Genomic DNA, 26,744 nt, shown 5'->3' with positions numbered 1-26,744 from the left:
TAAACCTATTGGTATGTTGATTTAAGAATTTCATTAAAGACGTGGAATAATTTTCCCCTAAAATTAAAATTACCTAAAATTAATTCGAATTTATTTTCAAATAATTTTATTTTTAGGTAAGTATTAGTTTTTTAATGACACCTGTAAATTATTTCTCTATATAAAAATATTTCATTATATGTACAACATTTATGTAAATTATACTAAAATCGGTTAACTAGAAAATCGAATTCCAAACAAATAAACCCTAATGCATTTTTTGGCGAAAAAACTTAAAATAATATGCATCATTTAATAAAATTTTCTATTAAATAACAGGAAAAGTGTTTTTAGTATGTACTTACAGCATGACATAAACTTGGATATTTTATTTTGTTATAAAATGTATAAATGACTTCCGCATTCACCGGCATGCATGAGCGATCCTTAGTGCTCTGCATAGACAAGACGCCATTCGGCTTCGGTCTGTAGCAATTTGTATACGCGTACTGATCCATTTTTAAAAAGTTGAATTTATACACATACATACATATAATCAGTCATGTAGGTATCCTATAAAGGGGTAGGCAGAGCACATGAACTACTAAAGTTTCAGTGCCACTCTTGGCAAAAAGAGGTTGATAGAAATCGAAATTGTGCCATTGCAGTGACAGGTTGCCAGCCTCAATTTAACCCACAACCCACAGTCGACTTAAATTTATGAATTGAATTTATGCCTAATTATTCCAGTGAGGTTCACACAAAAACTTATTTCTTTAGTTTTTTGAAAAACAACAAGATAATACTTAATAAGTTATATTGGTAGAAATATTTTTAGGTGCACACTTAGATACACTAAACGTTCTTATTGTTTCTTGGTCTCCAACAAAAGAGTACACCACTTTGCTCAGTCCAGCCAGAGCCGTATAAAAGAAAGAAAGAACTAATTAGTGCCAGCTTTAACCTAAGCAGATCACACAACGATCTACCTCCACTACGCTCAACGATATTTATCTGTATCCTTTTTCTTCCAGACTCCAAAATGAAGTTCATAATCCTCGCCGCCCTCGTCGCCTTAGCCGTCGCCGCTCCCCCGAGCAACGACAAGCAACTCATCGTCACCAAGAAGTTCTACCCTGACTCCTTAGCCATCTACTCTGCCAAACACGACATCGTCGACATCGTCGTCCCTCTCAACCAGATCAACTACTCCGAAGACAGCAAGGAAGATACCGACGAAACCACCCTCACTGTCTTCTTCGTCGAAGCCGACATCAAGAACGATGGCACTTACGACTACAAAGGAGTCTCCGCCTACAAAAACGGAGTCACCAAGAAGGTCCTCGAGAACGGACAGTGCGTGACCTACGCCAAGAACAAGATCGTCTACATCGGCGCCAGCGACGGCATCTACAAGTACAACGAGCACGACCAGACCGCCACTAAATATGGCACCGTCACCGACAACGTCATCAGAATGTCCGTGGATACTGAGCACGCTCACGTTTACTACCTGACTTCTGACCACGTCCTGTACAAGTACAATGAAGGTGAGAAGGTCGCTACTAAAGTTGAGGCTGTCAAAGACGCTAGGGACATCGCTTTCGATTACGACGGTATGATGTTCTTCTACGATGGAAACCACCAGTTCTACACTTACAACGGCCAGACCGTGCACAAGATTGAGGGTCTTCCCACGCACCCCAGCAAGGTAGCTCTTATCAGGCCTCCCGTGTTGGTCAACCAGGCTTTCGCTGTGATTGACGGACGTCTCTACGAGCTGAACGCAGATGGCACCAGTGAGCAGGCACCTATCAAGTTCCAGACCCAACCCACCGCGTACGCTCCTGACACCATCCTGTACCAGTACTACGCTTACAAGCAGAAGGTCTACTTGTACAACCTGGTCACTCTCTTCGATGACAAGAAAATTGAAGAGCTGAACGAGTACTTCGAGGATAAGAAGGAACAGATCAACACCTACAAGAACACTAAGGTTTCTAGCCGTCTGTAAATTGTTTTGACACTTTCGCCTTTCGACTGAATAAAATTTTGTTTTAATTTCTTTTTGTTTCTTGTTTCTTTGCTTGTAATCTGTCCTTAAGCACAAACCACATATATACAGACTAGTTTGTCCCGTACCACAAAATGCGACCGTCAAAACGAAACTCTATTGATTCCAGCGAAAATGATAGATGTCACTCATAGTCCCATTTGGCATAGATCTAAATTTAATAAATTTGAAACATGGCCAATTTTTAACACGCTTTTATTAGGTCGTCGTGTATGTAACTATGTATGTAATGGAATCTGCGGAGGCTAATTTAACCATCTTCCAGGAGTCGTAGCGTAATGAAAATTGGCAGCTATATGTAGTTCCGATGACAATACAATAATATGGTACTGTTGAGCTGATCTGATGATGGAGTCGGAAGATATGAACTGGAACTACATGATGGAACATCGTATCATAGCCGTTTTTGGGTTTCTTAGAAAAGTCTTGTAATGAACGTTGACTAGAATTAGGTTTCAAGGTCTGATGATGAAGCCGAAAGATATGAACTGGAACTACATGATGGAACATCGTATCATAGCTGTTTTTGGGTTTCTTAGAAAAGTCTTGTAATGAACTTTGACTACGATTAGGTTTCAAGGTCTGATGATGGAGCCGGAAGATATGAACTGGAACTACATCATGGAACATCGTATCATAGCTGTTTTTGGGCTTCTTAGGAAAGTCTTGTAATGAACTTTGACTACAATTAGGTTTCAAGGTCTGATGATGGCGCCGGAAGATATGAGCTGGAACTACATGATGGAACATCGTATCATAGCTGTTTTTGGGCTTCTTAGAAAAGTCTTGTAATGAACTTTGACTACGATTAGGTTTCAAGGTCTGATGATGGAGCCGGAAGATATGAACTGGAACTACATGATAGAACATCGTATCATAGCTGTTTTTGGGCTTCTTAGAAAAGTCTTGTAATGAACTTTGACTACGATTAGAATTCAAGGTCTGATGATGGAGCCGGAAGATATGAACTGGAACTACATGATGGAACATCGTATCATAGCTGTTTTTAGGCTTCTTAGAAAAGTCTTGTAATGAACTATGACTACGATTAGGTTCTTGAAACCTAATGATGGTGCTGGAAGATAAGAACAGAAAAAAAAAAGGGGGGGGGGCTCGAGGGGGAAGCATGAAAGAAAGATCAACGTAGTATTTAAAATAAGTTGGGTTAGCGTTTTCTTGTGACCTTTCAGAGCAAACAAAGGGGGGCTCGGGGGCGAAGCCCCCGCATAAAAGAAAGATCAACGTTGTATTTAAAATAAGTTTGGTTAAGGTTTTCTTGTGATCCTTAAGAGTAAAGAAAAGGGGGCTAGGGGGCGAAGCCCCCGCATGAAAGAAAGATCAACGTAGTATTTAGAATAAGTTGGGTTAGCGTTTTCTTGTGACCTTTAAGAGCAAACAAAGGGGGGCTCGGGGGCGAAGCCCCCGCATGAAAGAAAGATCAACGTAGTATTTAAGATAAGTTGGGTTAGCGTTTTCTTGTGACATTTAAGAGCAAACAAAGAGGGGCTCGGGGGGCGAAGCCCCCCGCATGAAAGAAAGATCAACGTTGTATTTAAAATAAGTTGGTTTAGGGTTTTCATGTGATCCTTAAGAGTAAAGAAAAGGGGGCTCGGGGGGCGAAGCCCCCCGCATGAAAGAAAGATCAACGTAGTATTTAAGATAAGTTGGGTTAGCGTTTTCTTGTGACCTTTAAGAGTAAACAAAGGGGGGCTCGGGGGCGAAGCCCCCGCATAAAAGAAAGATTAACGTAGTATTTAAAATAAGTTGGGTTAGCGTTTTCTTGTGACCTTTCAGAGCAAACAAAGGGTGCTCGGGGGCGAAGCCCCCCGCATAAAAGAAAGATCAACGTTGTATTTAAAATAAGTTGGGTTAAGGTTTTCTTGTGATCCTTAAGAGCAAAGAAAAGGCCCCCGCATGAAAGAAAGATCAACGTAGTATTTAGAATAAGTTGGGTTAGCGTTTTCTTGTGACCTTTAAGAGCAAACAAAGGGGGGCTCGGGGGCGAAGCCCCCGCATGAAAGAAAGATCAACGTAGTATTTAAGATAAGTTGGGTTAGCGTTTTCTTGTGACATTTAAGAGCAAACGAAGGGGGCTCGGGGGCGAAGCCCCCGCATGAAAGAAAGATCAACGTTGTATTTAAAATAAGTTGGTTTAGGGTTTTCTTGTGATCCTTAAGAGTAAAGAAAAGGGGGCTCGGGGGCGAAGCCCCCGCATGAAAGAAAGATCAACGTAGTATTTAAGATAAGTTGGGTTAGCGTTTTCTTGTGACCTTTAAGAGTAAACAAAGGGGGGCTCGGGGGCGAAGCCCCCGCATAAAAGAAAGATTAACGTAGTATTTAAAATAAGTTGGGTTAGCGTTTTCTTGTGACCTTTCAGAGCAAACAAAGGGTGCTCGGGGGCGAAGCCCCCGCATAAAAGAAAGATCAACGTTGTATTTAAAATAAGTTGGGTTAAGGTTTTCTTGTGATCCAAGAGTAAATAAAAGGCCCCCGCATGAAAGAAAGATCAACGTAGTATTTAGAATAAGTTGGGTTAGCGTTTTCTTGTGACCTTTAAGAGCAAACAAAGTGGGGGTCGGGGGGCGAAGCCCCCCGCATGAAAGAAAGATCAACGTAGTATTTATAATAAGTTGGGTTAGCGTTTTCTTGTGACCTTTAAGAGCAAACAAAGGGGGGCTCGGGGGCGAAGCCCCCGCATGAAAGAAAGATCAACGTAGTAGTTAAGATAAGTTGGGTTAGCGTTTTCTTGTGACCTTTAAGAGCAAACAAAGGGGGGCTCGGGGGGCGAAGCCCCCGCATGAAAGAAAGATCAACGTTGTATTTAGAATAAGTTGGGTTAGCGTTTTCTTGTGACCTTTAAGAGCAAACAAAGGGGGCTCGGGGGCGAAGCCCCCGCATGAAAGAAAGATCAGCGTAGTATTTAAGATAAGTTGGGTTAGCGTTTTCTTGTGACATTTAAGAGCAAACAAAGGGGGCTCGGGGGCGAAGCCCCCGCATGAAAGAAAGATCAACGTTGTATTTAAAATAAGTTGGTTTAGGGTTTTCTTGTGATCCTTAAGAGCAAACAAAGGGGGGCTCGGGGGCGAAGCCCCCGCATGAAAGAAAGATCAACGTAGTATTTAAGATAAGTTGGGTTAGCGTTGTCTTGTGACATTTAAGAGCAAACAAATGGGGGCTCGGGGGCGAAGCCCCCGCATGAAAGAAAGATCAACGTAGTATTTAAGATAAGTTGGGTTAGCGTTTTCTTGTGACATTTAAGAGCAAACAAAGGGGGCTCGGGGGCGAAGCCCCCGCATGAAAGAAAGATCAACGTTGTATTTAAAATAAGTTGGTTTAGGGTTTTCTTGTGATCCTTAAGAGTAAAAAAAGGGGCTCGGGGGCGAAGCCCCCGCATGAAAGAAAGATCAACGTAGTATTTAAGATAAGTTGGGTTAGCGTTTTCTTGTGACCTTTAAGAGTAAACAAAGGGGGCTCGGGGGCTTCGCCCCCGCATAAAAGAAAGATTAACGTAGTATTTAAAATAAGTTGGGTTAGCGTTTTCTTGTGACCTTTCAGAGCAAACAAAGGGGGGCTCGGGGGCGAAGCCCCCGCATAAAAGAAAGATCAACGTTGTATTTAAAATAAGTTGGGTTAAGGTTTTCTTGTGATCCTTAAGAGTAAAGAAAAGGCCCCCGCATGAAAGAAAGATCAACGTAGTATTTAGAATAAGTTGGGTTAGCGTTTTCTTGTGACCTTTAAGAGCAAACAAAGGGGGGCTCGGGGGGCGAAGCCCCCCGCATGAAAGAAAGATCAACGTAGTATTTAGAATAAGTTGGGTTAGCGTTTTTTTGTGACCTTTAAGAGCAAACAAAGGGGGGGCTCGGGGGGCGAAGCCCCCGCATGAAAAAAGATCAACGTAGTATTTAAGATAAGTTGGGTTAGCGTTTTCTTGTGACATTTAAACGCAAACAAAGGGGGGAGCCCCCCGCATGAAAGAAAGATCAACGTTGTATTTAAAATAAGTTGGTTTAAGGTTTTCTTGTGTTCCTTAAGAGTAAAGAAAAGGGGGGCTCGGAGGGCGAAGCCCCCCGCATGAAAGAAAGATCAACGTAGTATTTAAGATAAGTTGGGTTAGTGTTTTCTTGTGACCTTTAAGAGTAAACAAGCGAAGCCCCCCGCATAAAAGAAAGATTAACGTAGTATTTAAAATAAGTTGGGTTAGCGTTTTCTTGTGACCTTTAAGAGCAAACAAAGGGGGCTCGGGGGCGAAGCCCCCCGCATGAAAGAAAGATCAACGTAGTATTTAAGATAAGTTGTGTTAGCGTTTTCTTGTGACCTTTAAGAGCAAACAAAGGGGGGCTCGGGGGGCGAAGCCCCCGCATAAAAGAAAACAACGTTGTTTTTAAAATAAGTTGGGTTAGCGTTTTCTTGTGACCTTTAAGAGCAAACAAAGGGGGCTCGGGGGCGAAGCCCCCGCATGAAAGAAAGATCAACGTTGTATTTTAAATAAGTTGGGTTAGCGTTTTCTTGTGACCTTTAAGAGTAAACAAAGGGGGCTCGGGGGCGAAGCCCCCGCATGAAAGAAAGATCAACGTAGTATTTAAAATAAGTTGGGTTAGGGTTTTCTTGTGATCCTTAAGAGTAACGAAAAGGGGGCTCGGGGGCGAAGCCCCCAGCATAAAAGAAAGATTAACGTAGTATTTAAAATAAGTTGGGTTAGCGTTTTATTGTGACCTTTAAGAGCAAACAAAGGGGGCTCGGGGGCGAAGCCCCCGCATAAAAGAAAGATCAACGTTGTTTTTAAAATAAGTTGGGTTAGCGTTTTCTTGTGACCTTTAAGAGCAAACAAAGGGGGCTCGGGGGCGAAGCCCCCGCATGAAAGAAAGATCAACGTTGTATTTTAAATAAGTTGGTTTAGGGTTTTCTTGTGACCCTTAAGAGTAACGAAAAGGGGGGCTCGGTGGGCGAAGCCCCCCGCATAAAAGAAAGATCAACGTAGTATTTAAAATAAGTTGGGTTAGGGTTTTCCTGTGACCTGTAAGAGCAAACAAAGGGGGCTCGGGGGCGAAGCCCCCGCATGAAAGAAAGATCAACGTAGTATTTAAGATAAGTTGGGTTAGTGTTTTCTTGTGACCTTTAAGAGCAAACAAAGGGGGCTCGGGGGCGAAGCCCCCGCATAAAAGAAAGATAAACGTTGTATTTAAAATAAGTTGGGTTAGGGTTTTCTTGTTACCCTTAAGAGTAACGAAAAGGGGGCTCGGGGGCGAAGCCCCCGCATAAAAGAAAGATTAACGTAGTATTTAAAATAAGTTGGGTTAGGGTTTTCTTGTTACCCTTAAGAGTAACGAAAAGGGGGGCTCGGGGGGCGAAGCCCCCCGCATAAAAGAAAGATTAACGTAGTATTTAAAATAAGTTGGGTTAGCGTTTTCTTGTGACCTTTCAGAGCAAACAAAGGGGGGCTCGGGGGGCAAAGCCCCCCGCATAAAAGAAAGATCCTGGGTTTTCCTGTGACCCTTAAGTGCAAATAAAGGGGGGCTCGGCAAAAAAGAAATACTTAAATTTTGTTTGAATTAGTTGAAATGTGACAATATTTTCTAATCGAGTCAAACAAAATCCCACTAGCTGAGAGCTTCAAAACAATGTATGGCGAAAGTATGTCTCTCTAATGTCTTCAAAAAGTCCGCGATGGCACATGTCTATATTGTCTATCTTTTACGGATAACTTACTAGGTATAAACATTTTTATGATAATACCGTAATAAGAAGGTAGCCGCTAGTTATTATTAAGTAGCAATTAGCAATAAGTACACGTTAAGCCACAAATGGCATGTAAAATCCGCCTACTTGAAATAATTTTATGTATAAATGTTAAAAGGTATTTATTTCATTATTAATGACTAAAAAGTATAAAATAAATTAATAGTTTAAAAAACACTATAAAACACGCTTTTATAAATGCACGTAAAAGCCAAAAATAAATTATGGATCGTTCAAGTTGTCTCTATTTGTGAGCTGAAGTTTAAAAACTATGTGCTTTTAATTATAATATTTGATTGTAAAAGCGTGGGGCGCTGGAACAGGAAAGACTTTCTTGTAAACAAATACTAATTCGAACTTCCTGGCGAATGAAGTTGCATAAGAACATAACGTTTACATATGCCGCCTAAGGGTTACCAAAGAGAACCAAAGATATCTCGTCCACGAACAAGAACTCTGCATCCTGTCACTGTAGACACTTTCCCCTTTTGTACTTTGATTACCGGAAAAAAGCGGCGTTCTAAGTGTCGGTGACTGTCGACTCTCCTCGCTACTAGCGCATATTTTGTCTGAGTTCGACAAACTGGTACCTACTTTGAACACTGACTTTTAATTGATTTGACTGTTTAATGTAGAACCTACTAGTCATGCTGCAACTCCAGTTAGCGCGTCAATCTGTGTAACCTCCTTCCCGTAACATAGCATAATTTGATTTATCAGCAAGTTATACTTATATATTCTGTGGTTATACAAAAAGTCTTTCCTGTTCCAGCGCCCCACGCTTTTACAATCAAATATTATAATTAAAAGCACATAGTTTTTAAACTTCAGCTCACAAATAGAGACAACTTGAACGATCCATAATTTATTTTTGGCTTTTACGTGCATTTATAAAAGCGTGTTTTATAGTGTTTTTTAAACTATTAATTTATTAAATTTACATGTTAAGATCTAATTTTCTTGACATATTTATAATAATAAAAACTGTTTCAAAAAACATTAGAAAGAAATTAAATCGACGTTTACAGATAATAGAGCAAATTTTTAGCGCCATCTATCAAAAAAACAAAAAAACACTGGTATCTAAGCGGTTAACGTTTCAAATTTACCTGAACAATTTGACAAAATAGACGTTTAGCACAAACAAATATGGTCGAATATTGAATGAATAATAGCCGGGCAAGCGTTTTGACAACCATCGAATTGGGACCGTGCGCGACGACAACGCCACGTGACCGTAAAACGAGAAGTAAATAAACATTGTGAAAAAATTAATGGAATCTTGTGTATATTTCACTATATTAGACGATTTTTGACGATGGTAGTTATAACATTATCGCCAATAACATTAAAATTGTTGTTTTTAGTGAGAAATTAACAAACTTGTGACTAAAACGGGGTTTCGTGCCATCACTCACGAAATCATTTTCCAACCTGAGACAATGAATAAAGGCAAGAAATTGGTGCGGGCTGGGCATTTTCTAGAGATTGAAGACATTATTCCATCATTGACCGCAGCGATAGCAAGGTCTACATATAGCCTGAGACCGGTACGATATTTTTGAAAATACTTCTATAACAGTAGTTTTATTTCATATACAGCGCTTAATCGCAATTTAAAAATCCTATATTTTCGAATCCACCAATAGTTTGGAATGGAAGATATTTAAAAAAACTACACCCAGAAAATAAGCGTTTTCTTTCAGCAAAATATCTCACAGTAATTTAATGGTGTAAACATGTAGTAAAAAATCAGTTTTAAGGTTTACAACCCGAAGACATTAAATACAAGGACGCTCAATTCATAACAAAAATGTTTTAAAAATCTGGGTCTAAATTGCATTTATAACATTCTTGTTGATGCTAATAACGTTAACTTCTTATCTGCTTAGGAAAAAATCGTTCATGCCATAACCAACTTAGTGTATAAAGACCTAAGTATCAAAATTGCAAATGGAACTGCGACACACTAAAAACTCTTTATCAAAATACCTTTTGTCATAATATGCTCAAATGACTTATGTCAAAATGATTTGCGAACGAATATTGAACGAATGGAGCCGCTACCAATATATAATAAGTATGTAGGTATTAGATTAGAGAGATAACTTTTTATTTTAAATATTATGTGCTGTATTATTTTCTTGTACAATAAAGTGTTTACTTACTTACTTACTTAGATATTTCCAATTTATTCCATAAATAGAAATACCTAAAAAAGGCCGCAATTTTACTTCTTCATTACATAAACTTTAAAAATGCCCTACTGTATCATCTTTATCTTGGTCACTTGTACTTCATTTATTACAATAAATGTATGTAATGTATGTATGTGTAAATTTCCTGAAATAAATGTCATATCTTGTTGTCACAAAGAAAAATTTACAGGGCTTCCAAGAATCTCGAGCTGGAATACAGATTAAAATATTTTCTATGAAAATAATTTGTTTTAAATTAAATACCAGTGACTCTGATCTGATAGTGGGATATTCTTTAAAATTTATTTTCAAAAGGAGATTTAATGTTGGTTATGTTGGTAATGCCATTCAAATAATATTAGAAGTGTCTACGCGAGTGTTCGAATTTAATTACAGGATAGCACATATTGAAAGTACTGTAATATGGGTACAAAAGCCTGCACTTTTCGACTTTTTATTTACACTACATACCGACCATACAACTGACTCTAATTAATCTTGGTTTTAAAAAGTGTAAAATGTAGACCTAAGTGCGTTTTCACATTATCCGATCCGATATCGGATGTCGAACCGATATCCCTATACATTACAGGCGCCATCTTGGATTCTTCTATTGATATCCTTCCGACATCCGTTATCGGATCGGATAATGTGAAAACGGTCTAATAGCGACTCAATAGTTTTTGTTCCTTGACGGTCATTAATTTGAACTAATAAAATTATTTATTTAAATCCATTAAATTACAACGAGTATACATTCATTTTGTAAAGTAATCCAAAGAAGTAACTTATAGAAATATATTCTACCCTTTTTGCTTGTTTTCTGATTACTATTTAGCCAATTTTTCATTGAGCATTTTCGTCATACAGGACAACTGTCACTGTACATTTGTAATCCTTATTACAAGGGCATAACGTCTAGCGATGGTTAGCTAAGACAGAGTATTGCTGTATAGTAGGAACGACGACCTTAGGTTACCTTCAATCAATACTAATACTGAAAGACAATTATTAAACTTATTGCATTACATGTGTCTAACAAAATTTCAATGAAATGGGTTGTAAATCTAATACAACAAAAATCAATATTTAAAAAGATAGGATTGAAAAGGGTATAAAAGATAAAAAAATAATAACAAGAAAAAGAAAGATTTCCACTGCCGAGGATCGAACCCACGACTTCAGGTCAGGAGCGCGCCCATCGTCTTACGCTACTATAACTGAGCTATTTAAGCGATAGTAAAGGTGGCGAAACATATTATTATACCGCGATGTAATGAAAATACGAATGAATACAGTACTCACTTTAGAAATAATGCAGAAAATGACATCATCAATAGTTAGAGTTTGTAGGTAAATGAAAAATATGAAAATACTTCTTTCAGTACAGGTTTTAGCGCTTCTTGGCGTGCATTTAAATGTGGATTCTTTTTATTCTTCTTTATTTTGATCTTAACGAAAAGTCTGTTCCAATTTTTTTGCTGATATAATTTTTGCCCTGAATGTTATTCCGAGCTAGTAAAATATTGAACTTCCGTTTTGTTTTTAGGGTGGTTTCAGTAGAAATAGTGTTTCAACACATAATGTATATCCAAAACAACCATAACTTCACTTGTCCTTTTATTGCTTGTGTCATAACTAATTTAATTAGTCCGCTTTTTGCTACTACGAAGTATCATTCACAAAAATAGGTGGTTTCTTAATGTGTTATAAAGGTCATAAATTAAAGTAATACTCAATTTAAAACAAAAGTCCTGATACCATTTTCGCCTGATTTTTAGTGAATTAAAATAATCTTTTTTTTATTATATTATACGTTTCTTGTCACAAATTTTGGTGGCTTAACTAAAAAAACTACTTATACCAAATTACCAAACTTAATTTTTGGTGTCATTAAAAGTACTGATATAGAAGTAAATTATTTTCCCAGTAGTAGCAAGACCAGAAAGCTCTTGGGGTAATAAATTAGGTTCTTGTTACAAAATATCATAATATTTAACTAAATATTACGTGTTTTTTTTGTTATAAGAACAAATGACATGCTTCTTTCTGTTAATATCATTTAACTAAATATTATTATATAGTTATAGAACCAGTCGTTACTGGGCCCATTTTAATTTTGTCGCGTTTTTAGTTTTTGTTACAAGTATTATATTTTTACCTATTTTGCTTATTAGGATATGCACTTTGATTTTACACGTACAGATATAGTAAAAACTTTTTAAATATAATTAAAAATATACAAGCTATATCCAACCTCATATTAATAATTATAAGGCTGAAATGATGTGAATGTTTTCATATCATTTATCAAACCACCTGGTTATGTATCATGTACCTTGGAACTTATTTTTGTTTAAAAATAAGAGATAATAATTAGGCTATCAAGTTAGGTCATAACTGAGGTAGGATAAAAACGAATTTTGCGAGATATGTAGTCAGTTCGTTTCGAAAAGTCAACGGAACTGGTAAAGAAACTTTTATATTATTTATTTTATTGTATTATTTTTTATTTTGATTTATAATTTATTTTTATAAGTTTTTAAAAATGCAAAATTACCTTTATTTCTTAAGGAAACTTTTATATTACCTATTTATTTTATTGTATTATATTTTATTTTGATTTATAATTTATTTTTATAAGTATTTAAAAATGCAAAATTACCTATATTTCTAATGACACATTTGCTTTATACTATTTGCAATTTGCGACTCTAAGCTTTTAAATTAAAGTGTTAGAGGAATATTAATTGCTCTCAGAAAAAAGTATTTTTTTATTTGAATAATAATTTCTTACAAATACGTCCTCTATATTTTCAAATGATTTTCTCAGTAATATGCATCATTTAATAAAATTTTCTATTAAATAACAGGAAAATTGTTTTGACATAAACTTGGATATTTCATTTTGTTATAAAATGTATAAATGACTTCCGCATTCACCGGCATGCATGAGCGATCCTTAGTGCTCTGCATAGACAAGAAGCCATTCGGCTTCGGTCTGTAGCAATTTGTATACGCGTACTGATCCATTTTTAAAAAGTTGAATTTATACACATACATACATATAATCAGTCATGTAGGTATCCTATAAAGGGGTAGGCAGAGCACATGAACTACTAAAGTTTCAGTGCCACTCTTGGCAAAAAGAGGTTGATAGAAATCGAAATTGTGCCATTGCAGTGACAGGTTGCCAGCCTCAATTTAACCCACAACCCACAGTCGACTTAAATTTATGAATTGAATTTATGCCTAATTATTCCAGTGAGGTTCACACAAAAACTTATTTCTTTAGTTTATTTGAAAAACAACAAGATAATACTTAATAAGTTATATTGGTAGAAATATTTTTAGGTGCACACTTAGATACACTAAACGTTCTTATTGTTTCTTGGTCTCCAACAAAAGAGTACACCACTTTGCTCAGTCCAGCCAGAGCCGTATAAAAGAAAGAAAGAACTAATTAGTGCCAGCTTTAACCTAAGCAGATCACACAACGATCTACCTCCACTACGCTCAACGATATTTATCTGTATCCTTTTTCTTCCAGACTCCAAAATGAAGTTCATAATCCTCGCCGCCCTCGTCGCCTTAGCCGTCGCCGCTCCCCGAGCAACGACAAGCAACTCATCGTCACCAAGAAGTTCTACCCTGACTCCTTCGCCATCTACTCTGCCAAGCACGACATCGTCGACATCGTCGTCCCTCTCAACCAGATCAACTACTCCGAAGACAGCAAGGAAGATACCGACGAAACCACCCTCACTGTCTTCTTCGTCGAAGCCGACATCAAGAACGATGGCACTTACGACTACAAGGGAGTCTCCGCCTACAAAAACGGAGTCACCAAGAAGGTCCTCGAGAACGGACAGTGCGTGACCTACGCCAAGAACAAGATCGTCTACATCGGCGCCAGCGACGGCATCTACAAGTACAACGAGCACGACCAGACCGCCACTAAATATGGCACCGTCACCGACAACGTCATCAGAATGTCCGTGGATACTGAGCACGCTCACGTTTACTACCTGACTTCTGACCACGTCCTGTACAAGTACAATGAAGGTGAGAAGGTCGCTACTAAAGTTGAGGCTGTCAAAGACGCTAGGGATATCGCTTTCGATTACGACGGTATCATGTTCTTCTACGATGGAAACCACCAGTTCTACACTTACAACGGCCAGACCGTGCACAAGATTGAGGGTCTTCCCACGCACCCCAGCAAGGTAGCTCTTATCAGGCCTCCAGTGTTGGTCAACCAGGCTTTCGCTGTGATTGACGGACGTCTCTACGAGCTGAACGCAGATGGCACCAGTGAGCAGGCACCTATCAAGTTCCAGTCCCAACCCACCGCGTACGCTCCTGACACCATCCTGTACCAGTACTACGCTTACAAGCAGAAGGTCTACTTGTACAACCTGGTCACTCTCTTCGATGACAAGAAAATTGAAGAGCTGAACGAGTACTTCGAGGATAAGAAGGAACAGATCAACACCTACAAGAACACTAAGGTTTCTAGCCGTCTGTAAATCGTTTTGACACTTTCCACTTTCGACTGAATAAAATTTTGTTTTAATTTCTTTTTGTTTCTTGTTTCTTTGCTTGTAATCTGTCCTTAAGCATAAACCACATATATACAGACTAGTTCGTCCCGTATGGTCCCGTACCACAAAATGCGACCGTCAAAACGAAACTCTATTGATTCCAGCGAAAATGATAGATGTCACTCATAGTCCCATTTGGCATAGATCTAAATTTAATAAATTTGAAACATGGCCAATTTTTAAATTTACATGTTAAGATCAAATTTTCTTGACATATTTATAATAATAAAAACTGTTTCAAAAATCATTAGAAAGAAATTAAATCGACGTTTACAGATAATAGAGCAAATTTTTAGCGCCATCTATCAAAAAAACAAAAAACACTGGTATCTAAGCGGTTAACGTTTCAAATTTACCTGAACAATTTGACAAAATAGACGTTTAGCATAAACAAATATGGTCGAATATTGAATGAATAATAGCCGGGCAAGCGTTTTGACAACCATCGAATTGGGACCGTGCGCGACGACAACGCCACGTGACCGTACAACGAGAAGTAAGTAAACACTGTGAAAAAATTAATGGAATCTTGTGTTATTTTACTATATTAGACAATTTTTGACGATGGTGGTTATAACATTATCGCCAATAACATTAAAATTGTTGTTTTTAGTGAGAAATTAACAAACTTGTGACTAAAACGGGGTTTCGTGCCATCACTCACGAAATCATTTTCCAACCTGAGACAATGAATAAAGGCAAGAAATTGGTGCGGGCTGGGCATTTTCTAGAGATTGAAGACATTATTCCATCATTGACCGCAGCGATAGCAAGGTCTACATATAGCCTGAGACCGGTACGATATTTTTGAAAATACTTCTATAACAGTAGTTTTATTTCATATACAGCGCTTAATCGCAATTTAAAAATCCTACTTATATTTTCGAATCCACCAATAGTTTGGAATGGAAGATATTTAAAAAAACTACATCCAAAAAATAAGCGTTTTCTTTCAGCAAAATATCTCACAGTAATTTAATGGTGGAAACATGTAGTAAAAAATCAGTTTTAAGGTTTACAACCCGAAGACAAAAAATACAAGGACGCTCAATTCATAACAAAAATGTTTTAAAAATCTGGATCTAAATTGCATTTATAACATTCTTGTTGATGCTAATAACGTTAACTTCTTATCTGCTTAGGAAAAAACCTAAGTATCAAAATTGCAAATGGAACTGCGACACACTAAAAACTCTTTATCAAAATACCTTTTGTCATATGCTCAAATTACTTATGTCAAAATGATTTGCGAACGAATATTGAACGAATGGAGCCGCTACCAATATATAATAAGTATGTAGGTATTAGATTAGAGAGAGAACTTTTTATTTTAAATATTATGTGCTGTATTATTTTCTTGTACAATAAAGTGTTTACTTACTTACTTACTTAGATATTTCCAATTTATTCCATAAATAGAAATACCTAAAAAAGGCCGCAATTTTACTTCTTCATTACATAAACTTTAAAAATGCCCTACTGTATCATCTTTATCTTGGTCACTTGTACTCCATTTATTACAATAAATGTATGTAATGTATGTATGTGTAAATTTCCTGAAATAAATGTCATATCTTGTTGTCACAAAGAAAAATTTACAGGGCTTCCAAGAATCTCGAGCTGGAATACAAATTAAAATATTTTCTATGAAAATAATTAAATTCGACAACAGACAACCCAAAGGTTAATCGGATTTATTTATTATAGGCATTTGTTTTAAATTAAATACCAGTGACTCTGATCTGATAGTGGGATATTCTTTAAAATTTATTTTCAAAAGGAGATTTAATGTTGGTTATGTTGGTAATGCCATTCAAATAATATTAGAAGTGTCTACGCGAGTGTTCGAATTTAATTATAGGATAGCACATATTGAAAGTACTGTAATATGGGTACAAAAGCCTGCCTATTGAAATATAAAATACAAAATACATAGCAAAAATTATAGAAAGGACCTACGACTTTTCGACTTTTTATTTACACTACATACCGACCATACAACTGACTCTAATTAATCTTGGTTCTAAAAAGTGTAAAATGTAGACCTAAGTGCGTTTTCACATTATCCGATCCGATATCGGATGTCGGACCGATATCCCATACATTACAGGCGCCATCTTGGATTCTTCTATTGATATCCTTCCGACATCCGTTATCGGATCGGATAATGTGAAAACGGTCTAATAGCGACTCAATAGTTTTTGTTCCTTGACGGTCATTAATTTGAACTAATAAAATTATTTATTTAAATCCATTAAATTACAACGAGTATACATTCATTTTGTAAAGTAATCCAAAGAAGTAACTTATAGAAATATATTCTACCCTTTTTGCTTGTTTTCTGATTACTATTTAGCCAATTTTTCATTGAGCATTTTCGTCATACAGGACAACTGTCACTGTACATTTGTAATCCTTATTACAAGGGCATAACGTCTAGCGATGGTTAGCTAAGACAGAGTATTGCTGTATAGTAGGAACGACGACCTTAGGTTACCTTCAATCAATACTAATACTGAAAGACAATTATTAAACTTATTGCATTACATGTGTCTAACAAAATTTCAATGAAATGGGTTGTAAATCTAATACAAAAAAAATCAATATTTAAAAAGATAGGATTGAAAAGGGTATAAAAGATAAAAAAATAATAACAAGAAAAAGAAAGATTTCCACTGCCGAGGATCGAACCCACGACTTCAGGTCAGGAGCGCGCCCATCGTCTTACGCTACTATAACTGAGCTATTTAAGCGATAGTAAAGGTGGCGAAACATATTATTATACCGCGATGTAATGAAAATACGAATGAATACAGTACTCACTTTAGAAATAATGCAGAAAATGACATCATCAATAGTTAGAGTTTGTAGGTAAATGAAAAATATGAAAATACTTCTTTCAGTACAGGTTTTAGCGCTTCTTGGCGTGCATTTAAATGTGGATTATTTTTATTCTTCTTTATTTTGATCTTAACGAAAAGTCTGTTCCAATTTTTTTGCTGATATAATTTTTGCCCTGAATGTTATTCCGAGCTAGTAAAATATTGAACTTCCGTTTTGTTTTTAGGGTGGTTTCAGTAGAAATAGTGTTTCAACACATAATGTATATCCAAAACAACCATAACTTCACTTGTCCTTTTATTGCTTGTGTCATAACTAATTTAATTAGTCCGCTTTTTGCTACTACGAAGTATCATTCACAAAAATAGGTGGTTTCTTAATGTGTTATAAAGGTCATAAATTAAAGTAATATTAAATTTAAAACAAAAGTCCTGATACCATTTTCGCCTGATTTTTAGTGAATTAAAATAATCTTTTTTTTATTATATTATACGTTTCTTGTCACAAATTTTGGTGGCTTAACTAAAAAAACTACTTATACCAAATTACCAAACTTAATTTTTGGTGTCATTAAAAGTACTGATATAGAAATAAATTATTTTCCCAGTAGTAGCAAGACCAGAAAGCTCTTGTTACCTTCTTGTCTGTAATGCTTCTTGTTACAAAATATCATAATATTTAACTAAATATTACGTGTTTTGTGTTATAAGAACAAATGACATGCTTCTTTTTGTTAATATCATTTAACTAAATATTATTATATAGTTATAGAACCAGTCGTTACTGGGCCCATTTTAATTTTGTCGCGTTTTTAGTTTTTGTTACAAGTATTATATTTTTACCTATTTTGCTTATTAGGATATGCACTTTGATTTTACACGTACAGATATAGTAAAAACTTTTTAAATATAATTAAAAATATACAAGCTATATCCAACCTCATATTAATAATTATAAGGCTGAAATGATGTGAATGTTTTCATATTATTTATAAACCACCTGGTTATGTATCATGTACCTTCGAACTTATTTTTGTTTAAAAATAAGAGATAATAATTAGGCTATCAAGTTAGGTCATAACTGAGGTAGGATAAAAACGAATTTTGCGAGATATTTAGTCAGTTCGTTTCGAAAAGTCAACGGAACTGGTAAGTAAGGAAACTTTTATATTATTTATTTTATTGTATTATATTTTATTTTGATTTATAATTTATTTTTATAAGTATTTAAAAATGCAAAATTACCTCTATTTCTAATGACACATTTGCTTTATACTATTTGCAATTTGCGACTCTAAGCTTTTAAATTAAAGTGTTTGAGGAATATTAATTGCTCTCAGAAAAAAGTATTTTTTTATTTGAATAATAATTTCTTACAAATACGTCCTCAATATTTTCAAATGATTTTCTCAGTAATGATTAATACTAACAACGATTTTAACTTATTTATTTGCAAAATATTTTAAAAAACGTACCTAAACCTATTGGTATGTTGATTTACGAATTTCATTAAAGACGTGGAATAATTCGCCCCTAAAATTAAAATTACCTAAAATTAATTCGAATTTATTTTCAAATAATTTTATTTTTAGGTAAGTATTAGTTTTAGTTTTGTACTTCGTTCTAGGTTAATTATTATTCTAAGTTTTGTTTTAAATGACACCTGTAAATTATTTCTCTAAATAAAAATATTTCATTATATGTACAACATTTATGTAAATTATATTAAAATCGGTTAACTAGAAAAAAAAATAGAATTCCAAACAAATAAACCCTAATGCATTTTTTGGCGAAAAAACTTAAAATAATATGCATCATTTAATAAAATTTTCTATTAAATAACAGGAAAATTGTTTTGACATAAACTTGGATATTTTATTTTGTTATAAAATGAATAAATGACTTCCACATTCACCGGCATGCATGAGCGATCCTTAGTGCTCTGCATAGACAAGAAGCCATTCGGCTTCGGTCTGTAGCAATTTGTATACGCGTACTGATCCATTTTTAAAAAGTTGAATTTATACACATACATACATATAATCAGTCATGTAGGTATCCTATAAAGGGGTAGGCAGAGCACATGAACTACTAAAGTTTCAGTGCCACTCTTGGTAAAAAGAGGTTGATAGAAATCGAAATTGTGCCATTGCAGTGACAGGTTGCCAGCCTCAATTTAACCCACAACCCACAGTCGACTTAAATTTATGAATTGAATTTATGCCTAATTATTCCAGTGAGGTTGACACAAAAACTTATTTCTTTAATTTATTTGAAAAACAACAGGATAATACTTAATCAGTTATATTGGTAGAAATATTTTTAGGTGCACACTTAGATACACTAAACGTTCTTATTGTTTCTTGGTCTCCAACAAAAGAGTACACAACTTTGCTTAGTCCAGCTAGAGCCGTATATAAGAAAGAAAGAACTAATTAGTGCCAGCTTTAACCTAAGCAGATCACACAACGATCTACCTCCACTACGCTCAACGATATTTATCTGTATCCTTTTTCTTCCAGACTCCAAAATGAAGTTCATAATCCTCGCCGCCCTCGTCGCCTTAGCCGTCGCCGCTCCCCCGAGCAACGACGAGCAACTCATCGTCACCAAGAAGTTCTACCCTGACTCCTTCGCCATCTACTCTGCCAAGCACGACATCGTCGATATCGTCGTCCCTCTCAACCAGATCAACTACTCCGAAGACAGCAAGGAAGATACCGACGAAACCACCCTCACTGTCTTCTTTGTCGAAGCCGACATCAAGAACGATGGCACTTACGACTACAAAGGAGTCTCCGCCTACAAAAACGGAGTTACCAAGAAGGTCCTCGAGAACGGACAGTGCGTGACCTACGCCAAGAACAAGATCGTCTACATCGGCGCCAGCGACGGCATCTACAAGTACAACGAGCACGACCAGACCGCCACTAAATATGGCACCGTCACCGACAACGTCATCAGAATGTCCGTGGATACTGAGCACGCTCACGTTTACTACCTGACTTCTGACCACGTCCTGTACAAGTACAATGAAGGTGAGAAGGTCGCTACTAAAGTTGAGGCTGTCAAAGACGCTAGGGACATCGCTTTCGATTACGACGGTATCATGTTCTTCTACGATGGAAACCACCAGTTCTACACTTACAACGGCCAGACCGTGCACAAGATTGAGGGTCTTCCCACGCACCCCAGCAAGGTAGCTCTTATCAGGCCTCCCGTGTTGGTCAACCAGGCTTTCGCTGTGATTGACGGACGTCTCTACGAGCTGAACGCAGATGGCACCAGTGAGCAGGCACCTATCAAGTTCCAGTCCCAACCCACCGCGTACGCTCCTGACACCATCCTGTACCAGTACTACGCTTACAAGCAGAAGGTCTACTTGTACAACCTGGCCACTCTCTTCGATGACAAGAACATTGAAGAACTGAACGAGTACTTCGAGGATAAGAAGGAACAGATCAACACCTACAAGAACACTAAGGTTTCTAGCCGTCTGTAAATTGTTTTGACACTTTCGACTTTCGACTGAATAAAATTTTGTTTTAATTTCTTTTTGTTTCTTGTTTCTTTGCTTGTAATCTGTCCTTAAGCACAAACCACATATATACAGACTAGTTCGTCCCGTACCGGCCGTACCACAAAATGCGACCGTCAAAACGAAATTCTATTAATTCCAGCGAAAATGATAGATGTCACTCATAGTCCCATTTGGCATAGATCTAATAAATTTAATAAATTTGAAACATGGCCAATTTTTAAATTTACATGTTAAGATCTAATTTTCTTGACATATTTATAATAATAAAAACTGTTTCAAAAAACATTAGAAAGAAATTAAATCGACGTTTACAGATAATAGAGCAAATTTTTAGCGCCATCTATCAAAAAAACAAAAACCACTGGTATCTAAGCGGTTAACGTTTCAAATTTACCTGAACAATTTGACAAAATAGACGTTTAGCACAAACAAATATGGTCGAATATTGAATGAATAATAGCCGGGCAAGCGTTTTGACAACCATTGAATTGGGACCGTGCGCGACGACAACGCCACGTGACCGTAAAACGAGAAGTAAGTAAACATTGTGAAAAAATTAATGGAATCTTGTGTATATTTTACTATATTAGACAATTTTTGACGATGGTGGTTATAACATTATCGCCAATAACATTAAAATTGTTGTTTTTAGTGAGAAATTAACAAACTGGTGACTAAAACGGGGTTTCGTGCCATCACTCACGAAATCATTTTCCAACCTGAGACAATGAATAAAGGCAAGAAATTGGTGCTGGCTGGGCATTTTCTAGAGATTGAAGACATTATTCCATCATTGACCAACGATAGCAAGGTCTATAGCCTGAGACCGGTACGATATTTTTGAAAATACTTCTATAACAGTAGTTTTATTTCATATACAGCGCTTAATCGCAATTTAAAAATCCTATATTTTGGAATCCACCGATAGTTTGTAATGGAAGATATTTAAAAAAACTACGCCCAGAAAATAAGCGTTTTCATTCAGCAAAATACCTCACAGTAATTTAATGGTGGAAACATGTAGAAAAAAATCAGTTTTAAGGTTTACAACCCGAAGCCACCTAAACATATGACGGGAAATAAGATTGACACATACATACATTACATACATTTATTGTAATAAACGGAGTACAAGTGACCAAGATAAAGATGATACAGTAGGGTATACAAGTTTTTTAATTCACAAAAACTTTTCGGATTTTTACTTTTAATTTACCCACCTTTGCGGATGTATATAGTACTTCAAATTAATACGAGATGTTACGTAAATCATCTTCTTTCCAATAAAGTAAAAATTGTTTAAATCGGTTAACATTATAAAGAATAATCCCTGAAAAACCAACATACTATGGTCGCGCAAATTAGTTAGCGAATTCACCGAGAGATGGCGCTATACACAATAATGCTCATTAGTACCTATACTTTTGTCTTCTAGTCAAGTCGTTAGAGTTATGTGAAAACATGAGATTATTTTAACTGGGGAGTTTGAAAGTTTGTACGGAACCCTCGGTGGGCGAGTCCGACTTCGAGTTTTTTTTATTCTGTTCCTCTATTACACATTAACGTAAATGAGGAGGCACACTGACAATCGTTCATGCCATAACCAACTTAGTGTATAAAGACCTAAGTATCAAAATTGCAATTGGAACTGCGACACACTAAAAACTCTTTATCAAAATACCTTTTTTCATAATATGCTCAAATGACTTATGTCAAAATGAATTGCGAACGAATATTGAACGAATGGAGCCGCTACCAATATATAATAAGTATGTAGGTATTAGATTAGAGAGAGAACTTTTTATTTTAAATATTATGTGCTGTATTATTTTCTTGTACAATAAATAGAAATACCTAAAAAAGGCCGCAATTTTACTTCTTCATTACATAAACTTTAAAAATACCCTACTGTATCATCTTTATCTTGGTCACTTGTACTCCGTTTATTACAATAAATGTATGTAATGTATGTATGTGTCAATCTTATTTCCCGTCATATGTTTAGGTGGCTTCGGGTTGTAAACCTTAAAACTGATTTTTTTCTACATGTTTCCACCATTAAATGACTGTGAGGTATTTTGCTGAAATAAAACGCTTATTTTCTGGGCGTAGTTTTTTTAAATATCTTCCATTCCAAACTATTGGTGGATTCGAAAATATAGGATTTTTAAATTGCGATTAAGCGCTGTATATGAAATAAAACTACTGTTATAGAAGTATTTTCAAAAATATCGTACCGGTCTCAGGCTATACACATTAACGTAAATGAGGAGGCACACTGACATTTTACCCCGCCAGGCGGCGCCTATGCAAGAGTCTAGGCATGTCACTGTCATTGATATGTGAGAGAGAGAAAAAACATAATTATCAGCTTCTCGCTCTCACGTCTCACGGACTAATAGGGTGGCGCCATCTGTCATATCCTTTGAGTGTTCCTCCTCATTACATGCCTGTTTCTACATAAGTAATATTTTAGGTAGATTAAAAACAGACGTTTCCCGCCGATAATAAAGTCCAAAAAAGTAATTAAAAAAATTACATATTTATTTTAGGCATGCGATTTGACAGTCGTCGAAAAGAGTATATACTTGTCAGTACATACATCTATCTCACGTTTTTCTCTTCTACCATTTGACAGATCTCCGTCATCTTGTGAAATGTATTCTTCCATTCTTCAGAATCGTTGAAGCAACGCTTGTTACAAACACGCGAAAGCTATGCAAAGTCTAATTTCGACCCATATGTCACGGCCAGGTATAGCCCCGGCGATTATCGTTAGACTTACAAGCCACAGGTCGGGAATTCATATCTCAGTTGTCGCATACGTAGATATTACAGCATTTTTAATTCATTTTTTAAATGTTTTATTTATATTATTAAGTTGATGAGTACAAGCTACTGCAATGACATTAAATACAAGGACGCACAATTCATAACAAAAATGTTTTAAAAATGTGGGTCTAAATTGCATTTATAACATTCTTGTTGATGCTAATAACGTTAACTTCTGCTTAGGAAAAAAATCGTTCATGCCATCAAAATACCTTTTGTCATAATATGCTCAAATGACTTATATCAAAATGAATTGCGAACGAATATTGAACGAATGGAGCCGCTACCAATATGTAATAAGTATGTAGGTATTAGATATTTCCAATTTATTCCATAAATAGAAACACCTAAAAAAGGCCGCAATTTTACTTCTTCATTACATAAACTTTAAAAATACCCTACTGTATCATCTTTATCTTGGTCACTTTTACTCCATTTATAACAATAAATGTATGTAATGTATGTATGTGTAAATTTCCTGAAATAAATGTCATATCTTGTTGTCACAAAGAAAAATTTAGAGGGCTTCCAAGAATCTCGAGCTGGAAGGATACAAATTAAAATATTTTCTATGAAAATAATTAAATTCGACAACAGACACCCCAAAGGTTAATCGGATTTATTTATTATAGGCATTTGTTTTAAATTAAATACCAGTGGCTCTGATCTGATAGTGGGATATTCTTTAAAATTTATTTATTAAAGGAGATTTAATGTTACTAATGCCATTCAAATAATATTAGAAGTGTCTACGCGAGTGTTCAAATTTAATTATAGGATAGCACATATTGAAAGTACTGTAATATGAGTACAAAAGCCTGCCTATTGAAATATAAAATACTGAAAATACATAGCAAAAAGTATAGAAAGGACCTACGACTTTTCGACTTTTTATTTACACTACATACCGACCATACAACTGACTTTAATTAATCTTGGTTTTAAAAAGTGTAAAATGTAGACCTACATAAGTGCGTTTTCACATTATCCGATCCGATATCGGATGTCGGACCGATATCCCATGCATTACAGGCGCCATCTTGGATTCTTCTATTGACATCCTTCCGACATCCGTTATCGGATCGGATAATGTGAAAACGGTCTAATAGCGACTCAATAGTTTTTGTTCCTTGACGGTCATTAATTTGAACTAATAAAATTGTTTATTTAAATCCATTAAATTACAACGAGTATACATTCATTTTGTAAAGTAATCCAAAGAAGTAACTTATTGAAATATATTCTACCCTTTTTGCTTGTTTTCTGATTACTATTTAGCCAATTTTTCATTCAGCATTTTCGTCATACCGGACAACTGTCACTGTACATTTGTAATCCTTATTACAAGGGCATAACGTCTAGCGATGGTTAGCTAAGACAGAGTATTGCTGTTTAGTAGGAACGATGTTGAACCTTAGGTTACCTTCAATCAATACTAATACTGAAAGACAGATAAAGGTTAAGTAAAAAATATAGGTAAAAGTGTAAAAGAATTTTATTGTCTTAGGACACACAACAATACGTGGCGCATCGCATCGCCATGACACCCAGAGTGATAGAGTGAGATAGCAAGAATACCTATCTCACATGCATAGACAAACACATATAGAAACTTATTACATTGTTTATCACACCCCCTTTCAATGTAATAATGTTTACTAACTAACAAAAAACAATACCATTATACCTTTAACTTAAAAGCAATTAACAACTTGACACATTCTCAAAATAAAGAGCACAAAAAAACAAAATTAGTTATTCAGGCCACACATCTTCACAAATTTTGACAACATGTTATTTTTCAGGCACTTCGTGAACATGTCTGCAACCTGATCCTCCGTTTTTACATATTTAACAACAACCTTATTATTTTCTATTATTTCCCTAATAAAATGGTGTTTAATATCAATGTGTTTCAATCTTTTTACACTGTTTGTATGAGCCACTTTAATCGAAGACTGGTTGTCACAATAAATCACAACTGGAGACACATTTCTGAAATTTAGATCATGACAGATATTAATCAGCCAGCAGGCTTCAGTACCAGCCATCGTCAGTGATACATACTCACTCTCCGTAGATGAAATGCTTACTGTGCTTTGCTTTTTCGAGCACCAAGATATTAAACAATTACAAAAGCTAAAGCAAAACCCAGTTGTCGACTTTCTATCTCGAAGATCTCCTCCCCAATCTGAATCGCAAAACCCTACAAGCATTTCATCATTGCATTTAAACACCAATTTATAATCCAATGTGTGTTTGATGTATCGCAATACTCTTTTTAAAGCTGTTAGCAACATTTCACTAGCCGAGTCTTGGTACCTGCTTAGTATAGACATAGCAGCACAAATATCAGGCCTAGTACCTAAAGCCGCATACATCAAGCACCCAATGATTTGTCTGCAAATATTTACAGTACTACTGTTACATTTTTCACCTTCAAGCACTTGAGTGTTGAAATTATAGTCCATGGGGGTACTAACAGGTTTGCAATCATACATATTAAACCTTTTTAAAACTTTTTCAAGATATTTCTTTTGACATAGTTCAGTAACTCCAGTCTCTAAATTTTGGTTGACATTTATTCCCAAAAAATCTGACACTAAGTCCAAATCTTTCATTTCAAACTCCTTTTTCAAAACTGTTTTTAACCCCATGACCTGTTCCTCATCAGTACCAAAAATCAAAATATCATCAACATATATCAGTAAATACATTTGTTTCTGACCTTCACATTTGGAATAAAGACAGCAATCAGACTGAGATCTCTTAAACCCTTCCTTAATCATGACAGAATTGAATTTGTTATTCCAATATTTGGGTGATTTCTTTAAGCCATACAATGACTTGTTTAATTTCACAATATTTTTATTATCTTCAAATGCACCCTCTGGCAATCTAATATAAACATCTTCCTCAATTTCCCCATACAAAAATGCC

General features: G+C 35.9%; 3 protein-coding genes across 3 annotated transcripts; all 3 read left to right on the top strand.

The window, feature by feature from the left end:
• The first annotated feature begins 375 nt into the window (after positions 1–375).
• On the top strand, positions 376–2,044 carry LOC125236992. Its single transcript, XM_048143904.1, has 2 exons — positions 376–463; positions 1,014–2,044. The coding sequence occupies exons 1-2, from the start codon at positions 391–393 to the stop codon at positions 1,991–1,993; spliced, it is 1,053 nt and encodes a 350-aa protein (XP_047999861.1). The 5' UTR covers positions 376–390; the 3' UTR covers positions 1,994–2,044.
• An 11,176-nt stretch (positions 2,045–13,220) lies between these two features.
• Positions 13,221–14,078, top strand: LOC125236994 (salivary glue protein Sgs-3-like). Its single transcript, XM_048143907.1, has 2 exons — positions 13,221–13,251; positions 13,538–14,078. Exons 1-2 carry the CDS (start codon positions 13,236–13,238, stop codon positions 13,864–13,866), a joined length of 345 nt encoding a protein of 114 aa, XP_047999864.1. The 5' UTR covers positions 13,221–13,235; the 3' UTR covers positions 13,867–14,078.
• A 4,435-nt stretch (positions 14,079–18,513) lies between these two features.
• On the top strand, positions 18,514–20,984 carry LOC125236993. Its single transcript, XM_048143905.1, has 2 exons — positions 18,514–18,580; positions 19,954–20,984. The coding sequence occupies exon 2, from the start codon at positions 19,962–19,964 to the stop codon at positions 20,931–20,933; it is 972 nt and encodes a 323-aa protein (XP_047999862.1). The 5' UTR covers positions 18,514–18,580; positions 19,954–19,961; the 3' UTR covers positions 20,934–20,984.
• The last annotated feature ends 5,760 nt before the right edge of the window (positions 20,985–26,744 follow it).

The sequence above is a fragment of the Leguminivora glycinivorella genome, chromosome 20 (assembly GCF_023078275.1).
Source record: "Leguminivora glycinivorella isolate SPB_JAAS2020 chromosome 20, LegGlyc_1.1, whole genome shotgun sequence".
Classification (NCBI taxonomy): Eukaryota; Metazoa; Arthropoda; class Insecta; order Lepidoptera; family Tortricidae; genus Leguminivora; species Leguminivora glycinivorella.
This window is presented reverse-complemented; position numbering and strand designations above follow the sequence as displayed.

What these genes read in the sequence shown, in the direction of transcription:
- LOC125236992 (XM_048143904.1), top strand. Translation starts at nt 391, where the DNA reads ATGACTTCCGCATTCACCGGCATGCATGAGCGATCCTTAGTGCTCTGC. An exon ending in CAAGACGCCATTCGGCTTCG is followed by an intron (nt 464 to 1,013) that starts GTCTGTAGCAAT and finishes TTTTTCTTCCAG; the next exon opens with ACTCCAAAATGAAGTTCATA.
- LOC125236993 (XM_048143905.1), top strand. Translation starts at nt 19,962, where the DNA reads ATGAAGTTCATAATCCTCGCCGCCCTCGTCGCCTTAGCCGTCGCCGCT.